This window comes from Hemitrygon akajei, chromosome 5, assembly GCF_048418815.1.
Source record: "Hemitrygon akajei chromosome 5, sHemAka1.3, whole genome shotgun sequence".
Classification (NCBI taxonomy): domain Eukaryota; kingdom Metazoa; phylum Chordata; class Chondrichthyes; order Myliobatiformes; family Dasyatidae; genus Hemitrygon; species Hemitrygon akajei.
The window spans coordinates 117,853,999-117,861,521 of NC_133128.1; the positions used below are offsets into that span (position 1 = coordinate 117,853,999).

Here is a 7,523-nt window from a genome sequence, read left to right on the forward strand (position 1 = left end):
GCTAGATAGTGACGAAAACCATACGAATGAGTTAGAACCCCCTGCTCCGAGGACTCCAGCACTTAATCAGGAAGTAGATGTCCTCGCTTCTGAGGTTTTATTGCCGATCCATTCCTGTTGATTAACACGCCCACTTTCGGAAGTGACGAACCGTCACCTTTACCCTGGGACACTTTAGTTTCGGGTGAATTTGCCGCGCAGCTGCAAGCTGAGCTGGAGACTAACCCGCAGAGAGAGCAGACATCGGAATCGCCTTCCGATCCGGAGACGAAAGAAACGCCGAAGTGTCTTCTGTAAAGAACCCAGACACCAGACCATCTTCATAGCGAGCACAGTCGCCACCGTCCCGGGCGCTCTGCACTGACCACCCTGCGATATGGCACCACTGCAGTTGGATGTAACAGAGAAGATCAGCGCTGAAAGATGCAGTGTTACGGTAACCCTGATAAAATGCAGCCCCGACGGATGCACCGACACAGTCACGTCCTCACCCCACCACGTCCCTTGCCAAACTCGACCCACCCTCCACAACAGCTTGGACCCCCCGAACTGAACGATCGCACCAAGAGCCTGAGCGCTGCTGCTCTCTCCGGTGGCGGATTTTCCCGTCGCTGCAGGTGGACTCTCCCACTTTCAGATTCCTTACTTCAGAGCGGAGACCGCTCTCTCCCGACGCGTTCCCAAGTATCCCGCAGTCATTTCACTTTTCGAATGTCACCTATTTTCGGATTTTAACATATAAAATCCGGCAGCATGGCAGAGAGAGCTCACAACACGATCCCCAGACACGGGTCTCGGCAGCACCGGCGTCCGCTCCCGGATCACAAGCAGTGGCATTTCCATATCGAGAGTTCCATTCGGCGAACAAGACCCGTTTTCGGAGCTGATTCTGGTCTCAGATCGGTGCTTTATTCAGTGTTGGGTGGAGATGGCATTGGGCCGTGTTTGGAGAGTTTGCAGTGTGTGGCTGTTGTTGACCGTGACCCTGACCCTGGGCTGTGAGAGGTTACAGTTACTGCGAGTTCTCAACACAGAGACTCTGGGCGAACTGAAAGAAATGGTGAGTTGAACCCGCTCCCAGAGACCGGTCCTGACAGACCCGGGCTGTTTGCTGTTACCAATCAGGTGATTTCAAAAGGCTGTTCTCCGGTGTTTCTGTGTGTGGGGATTGTCAGTAACGTTGATATCTTCTGTCTCAGGGTGGCCGCCTCCCTCGACAGTGTGTGACTGAGAGGCTGTCGTTGAAAACCAAGCCCTTGGAGCTGGTGAAACTTTCAGCAGAGGTTCCTGTGAGTAAACTCTGCATTTTACTTTAGTGTAATTAATTCGAGACATTATGTTACGTAATGCGAAGGATCGGATCCGAACTTTATCCAAATAATTTGACTGTATCAGAATATGAATTCTTTCTCTCCATGTCACTCTCATTTTCTGACTCTGTCACTCTGAGTTTCAGGACCCCATTCACACGGAATAGATCTCATTTCAATTATCACACTGCTCCCCCCTCTCTCTCTGTCCCACTCACGGGTAATTCACTCTCTGTACCCAATTCCCTCTCATCATTTCACATGCTCTGTCACCAATAAATGCGTCACCCTTTATCACCTTCTGCTATTTTTTCCTCTCCCTCCCTGTGTGTTCCTCTCTCTCCCCCACCCCCCAGTAACATTGCGAGTTCTGCTGATCACAGGAAATACTTGCATCCTCTCAGATCATCACACTACCCGCGTGCTTCATTGGTGATGGAACCACCTACTTCACTTTAAATGACTTGCGCTGAAGAATTGTGAGGTTTCTCGTTAAATTATTTTACATTATAGCTGGCCCATCGGTATCAAGGAGATAAAAGCTGAGAGGAGACCGGACAGTGATGTGCCATATCACGTGGTTCTATGATTGTAGACATCCATAAACTTTCCACATGGAAGAGACTTTTATGACCAATGTTATAGATTGAATGCAAAACTTTGGAGTACAGGATAGCAGGAAAAAATCCACAATTCATAGATGGAATTTGGAACAAACATCTTAAGACAGAAACTCTCGCAATATCTGTTCGAAGTTCAAGTAAAGTTATTATCAAAATAGATATATTTCACGATTTACAGTCCTGAGATTTGTTTACCTGCTGGCATAGTCAGTAAATACTCAGAAAGAGGTGGCATAGGGTCAGAAGGAGTTGCATCATTGTGGATAGAGCTGTGGATCTGCAAGGGTAAAAAGTCCCTGATGGGAGTTGTATACAGACCCCAAACAGCAGTAAGGTTCTAGCCTACAAATTACAATGGAGGATAGAAAATGCATGCCAAAAGGGCAATGTTACAACAGTCATGGGGGTCTTCAATATACAGGGAGTTTGGGAAAATCAGGCTGGTGTTAGATTACAGGAGGTAGAATTTCTCGAGTGCCTGGCCCTACGAGATGGCTTTTCAGAGCAGCTCGTGGTTGGGCTGACTAGTATCAGCTATTCTGGATAGGGTGATTTGCAAAGGACCAGAATTGATTAGAGAGCTCGAGGTAAAAGAACCTATCAGGGAAAATGATCATAATATGATAAAATTCACCCTGAAATTTGAAAAGGAGAAGCTTCGGATGTATCAGCATTACAGTGGTGTATAGGGAATTACAGCGGCATGAGAGAGGAGTTGGCCAAAATCGATTGGAAAAGAGCTAGCAGGGATGACAGCAGAGCAGGAATGGTTGGAATTTCTGGAAGCAATCTGGAAGGCCCAGGATATATACATCCCAAAGAGGAAGTATTCTAAAGTATTCTAAAGGAAAGATGACACAACTGTGGCAAAAAAGAGAAATCAAAGCCAACATAAAAGCCAAAAAGAGGGCATATAATTGAACAAAGATTGGTCGGAAGTTAGAGGATTGGGAAGCTTTTAAAAAACTAACAGAAGGAAACTAAAAAAGTCATTAAGAAGGTAAAGATGGAATAAGAAATAAGCGAGCCAATAATATTAAAGAAGTGATCAACAGTTTCTCCAGATATATAAAGTGCAAAAAAGAGAGACAGGAGAGTGGATGAAGGGAAGGCAGTGGATGTTGTCTACATGGACTTCAGTAAGGCCTTTGACAAGGTCCCACATGGGAGGTTAGTTAGGAAGATTCAGTCGCTAGGTATACATGGTGAGGTAGTAAATTGGATTGGACGTTGGCTCAATGGGAGAAGTCAGAGAGTGGTAGTGGAGGATTGCTACTCTACTAGTGGAGGCCTGTCACTAGTGGTGTGCCACAGGGATCAGTGCTGGGTCCATTGTTATTTGTCATCTATATCATTGATCTGGATGATAATGTGGTAAATTGGATCAGCAAATTTGCTGATGATACAAAGATTGGAGGTGTATTGGACAGTGAGGAAGGTTTTCAAAGGTTGCAGAGGGATTTTGACCAGCTGAAAAAATGGGCTGAAAAATGGCAGATGGAGTTTACTGTGAGGTATTGCACTTTGGAAGGACAAACCAAGATAGAACATACAAGGTAAATGGTAGGACACTGCGGAGTGCAGTAGAACAGAGGGATCTGGGAATACAGATACATAATTCGCTTAAAGTGGCATCACCGGTAGATAGGGTCGTAAAGAGAGCTTTTGGTACATTGGTCTTTATAAGTCAAAGTATTGAGTATAAGAGTTGGAATGTTATGGTGTGGTTGCAAAAGACATTGGTGAGGCCAAATTTGGAGTATTGTGAGCAGTTTTGGCTACTTAATTACAGGAGTGATGTTAATAAGGTTGAAAGAGTGCAGAGAATGTTTACAAGGATGCTGCTGGGACTTGAGAAACTGAATTACAGAGGAAGGTTGAATAGGTCAGGACTTTATTCCCTGGAGCATAGAAGAATGAGGGGAGATTTGATAGAGGTATATAAAATTATGATGGGCATAGATTGAATGAATGCAAGCAGGCTTTTTCCACTGAGGGCAGGGGAGAAAAAAACCAGAGGACTTGTGTTAAAGGTGAAGGGGGAAAAGTGTACAGGGAACATTGGGGGGGGGGGGAGCTTCTTCACACAGAGAGTGATGGGAGTGTGGAATGAGCTGCCAGATGAAGTGGTAAATGCCGTCTCATTTAAGAAAAACTTGGACAGGTACATAGATGAGAGGTGCACGGAGGGATATGGTCCAGTTGCAGGTTAGTGGGACTAGGCAGAAAAAAGGTTCAGCACAGCCAAGAAGGGCTGAAGGTCCTGTTTCTGTGCTGTAATGTTCTATGGTTCTATATTGGACCACCGGAAAACGATGCTGGAGGGATAGTAATGTTGGACAGGGAAATGGCGGATGAACTGAGTAAGTATTTTGCATCAGTCTTCACTGTGGAAGACACCAGCAGTATGGTAAAAGTTCCAGGTGTCAGGGATCATGAAGATTGTGTGATGTTACCATGACTAGAGAGAAGGTTCTTGGGAAACTGAAAGGTCTGAAGGTAGATAAGTAACCTGGGCTAGATGATATACACCCCAGAGTTCTGAAAGAGGTGGCTGAAGAGATTGTGGTGGCATTTATAATGATCTTTCAAGAATCACAATTTGCTGGAATGGTTCTGGAAGACTAAAAATTTGCAAATGCCACTCCACTCTTCAAGAACAGAGAGAGGCAGAAGAAAAGAAACTATAGGCCAGTTAGAATAACCTCAGTGCCTGGGAAGATGTTGGAGCGAATTATAGAAGATGAGGTCTTAGCGTACTTGCCATAATCAGCATGGTTTCCTCAAGAGAAAATATTGCCTGATAAATCTGTTATAATTTTTTGAAGTAACAAGCAGGATAGAGAAAGGAGAGTTGGTTGATGTGGTGTACTTGGATTTTCAGAAGGCCTTTGGCAAAGTGCCACACATGAGGCAGCTTAACAAGCTATGAGCCCATGGTATTACAGGAAAAATTCTAGCATGGATAAAGCAATGGGTGATTGGCAGGAGGCAAAGACTGGGAATAAAGGTATCCTTTTCTGGTTGGCTGCCGGTGACTAGTGGTGTTCCACAAAGGTCTGTGTTGGGGACCGATTCTTTTTACGTTATATATCAATGATTTAGATGATGAAATTGATGGCTTTGTTGCAAAGTTTGCAGCCAATTTGAAGGTGGAGGGGTAGGAAGTTTTGAGGAAATAGGGAGGCTGCAGAAAGACTTTGACAGATTAGGAGAATGGGCAAAGAAATGGTAGATGGAATACAGTGTCAGAAAGTATAGTTCATGCACTTTGGTAGAAGAAATGAAAGGGTTGACTCTTTGCTATTGACTAACTGCCTCTCCTGCCTCGCAGTTTCTCTCCAGGCTGCATCTCCCTTCTACAACCACTGCCCCAATCACTCTGAATGAGATTTCTTTAGCTGGCTGCTTGATGGGTGGTATGGACCGAGAGGACCCCAGCACCTTTTTTTCTGTGACTTTTATTTGCCTCTACTCAAGTTCTGAAGTGTAGAATATGCTTATGATCTGCTTATCTTAAAAATGTGTGATGGCCATTGGGCATCAGGTACCACAGGGTGCAGACATAGGACACCTCAGCTCACATTACAAGACACCCCTAAAAAGTTCCCATTCCCATAGTCACCTGTCATCTATTCCCCTAACCACTTGACCTAAAATGTGTGGCTACTGGGAGATCCTGCTTTCTCTGGTGGACAGAGCATAGGTGTGTAGGTGCAGAGTAAGCAGCATCTCCCAGTGGCCACACATTTTAATTCCATGTCCCATTCCCATTCTGATACGTCTATCCATGGCCTCCACTACTGTCAAAATGAAGCCACACTCAGGTTGGAGGAACAACACCTTATATACCGGCTGGGTAGCCTCCAACCTGATGGCATGAACATTGATTTCTCTACCTTCCGTTAATATCCCTCCTCCCTTTCTTACCCACTCTTTGTTTCTCTCTCTGCCCATCACTCTTTGCCTGTTCTCCATCTCCCTCTGGTGTTCCCCTCCCCCTTTCTTTCTCCCTAGGCCTCCTGTCCCATGATCCTTTCCCTTCTCCAGCTCTGTATCCCTTTTGCCAATCACCTTTCCAGCTCTTAGCTTCACCCCACCCCCTCCGGTCTTCTCCTATCATTTTGGATCTACCCCTCCCCCTCCCACTTTGAAATCTCTTACTATCTTTCCTTTGAGTTAGTCCTGACGAAGGGTCTCGGCCCGAAACGTCGACAGTGCTTCTCCCTATAGATGCTGCCTGGCCTGCTGTGTTCCACCAGCATTTTGTGTGTGTTGCTTGAATTTCCAGCATCTGCAGCTTTCCTAGTGTTTGCAAAGTTAACATGCAACTGTTTATGCCACTGTCTTTATAAGTTACTGTTTAATCTTTTTAACAACCCATTCAGACGACTGTCTGTTTCACCTCCTTGATTCCCCCCTTTATGAGATTGTCGATTTCTATAAACTCTCCCCCTCACTATTTCTGGTGAAAGGAGAGCAGACTCTAGTCTCTGTGTAAGTAGCATCCTGTGGCATTGATGCCATTCCCTCATTCAGTCAAGCGTCTTCTTCTTCTTCATCCGTGTGGTTCATTGCTCATTCCCTGTTGAAATCTCTAGCTGTAGACGGAAACTGCCAATGACGTGGCCTTCAATTCACAGTTGTTAGTAGCCCTCCATTTGCGGTCTGTATATTTTAAGTTGATGTTTGATTTTGTCTTGTACTAAGACTCATAAACATTCTGTTCTAATTCTAAACGTTTGTGAGACCACGGCCCTACTAATGTCCCCATGTATGTTTTGCACAGGCCCAGGACCGGATCTGGATTGTCCATCAGACCCTGCATCACCTCCGCAGGATCTACAGTATGAACCTGAGCTCAGTCAGCTGGGTCCAGAGCTCAGTGGAACTCCTCCAGCTTCTCTTGGATCGGCAGCTCAGAGTGCTGGATGTCTGTGTCCGGAAACCAGGCTCAGAGTCCAGGCCAAGGAAGAATGCCGCAATTCTTAAATACTTTCAGAAATTGAGAGAGTTTCTGAAACAGAAGGTATATTGATATTAAAACATGTGCCTGCCAATACACTTATTTATCTACTTTATACTTGTTCATTATCTAATTTTTCACTATTGAGTACATTTGCCTTTTTGTCCTCCCTTTTAGGGATTCAGCAACTGTGCCTGGGAGATAACCCGCACTGAGACCATGACGCATTTGAAACAGCTCCTTCTCATTATGGCAAAAATCAGCAGAGATCACTGAAGATTTTCCCGTGTCAATTTCATTAGGGACCAAGATTTATGACTATTTATTTAAAATAATTTTCAAGGAAAAGTATATCTGAACAGACTGAATTTACATTGAAAAATAAATTAAACTAAATGCTAGAAATGTTAATGGAAAACCCAACTGGTGCAAATAATCAGTGCATGTGCAGAAGAAACCTGAGTGAATTCCTCGAGTCAATGCTCATAAACTTGAAACACTAACTGTTGTTCACTCCACTCAGCAGTTGTCTGAGCTGTGCATGTTTACAGTATTTTCTGTTTTTACTATTTATTATATAACTATATTAATCACACATTTTCATTTGGCAAGTGATGTGGAAGG

General features: G+C 44.5%; 1 protein-coding gene across 1 annotated transcript; it reads left to right on the top strand.

Annotated features, from left to right (window-relative positions):
- The first annotated feature begins 376 nt into the window (after nt 1-376).
- Nucleotides 377-7,175, top strand: LOC140727236 (interferon omega-1-like). The gene is made up of 4 exons (XM_073044501.1): nt 377-436; nt 1,200-1,289; nt 6,723-6,962; nt 7,077-7,175. Exons 1-4 carry the CDS (start codon nt 377-379, stop codon nt 7,173-7,175), a joined length of 489 nt encoding a protein of 162 aa, XP_072900602.1.
- Nucleotides 7,176-7,523: the final 348 nt, after the last annotated feature.

What these genes read in the sequence shown, in the direction of transcription:
- LOC140727236 (XM_073044501.1), top strand. Translation starts at nt 377, where the DNA reads ATGGCACCACTGCAGTTGGATGTAACAGAGAAGATCAGCGCTGAAAGA. An exon ending in CTGAAAGATGCAGTGTTACG is followed by an intron (nt 437 to 1,199) that starts GTAACCCTGATA and finishes CTTCTGTCTCAG; the next exon opens with GGTGGCCGCCTCCCTCGACA. An exon ending in GAGAGTTTCTGAAACAGAAG is followed by an intron (nt 6,963 to 7,076) that starts GTATATTGATAT and finishes CCTCCCTTTTAG; the next exon opens with GGATTCAGCAACTGTGCCTG.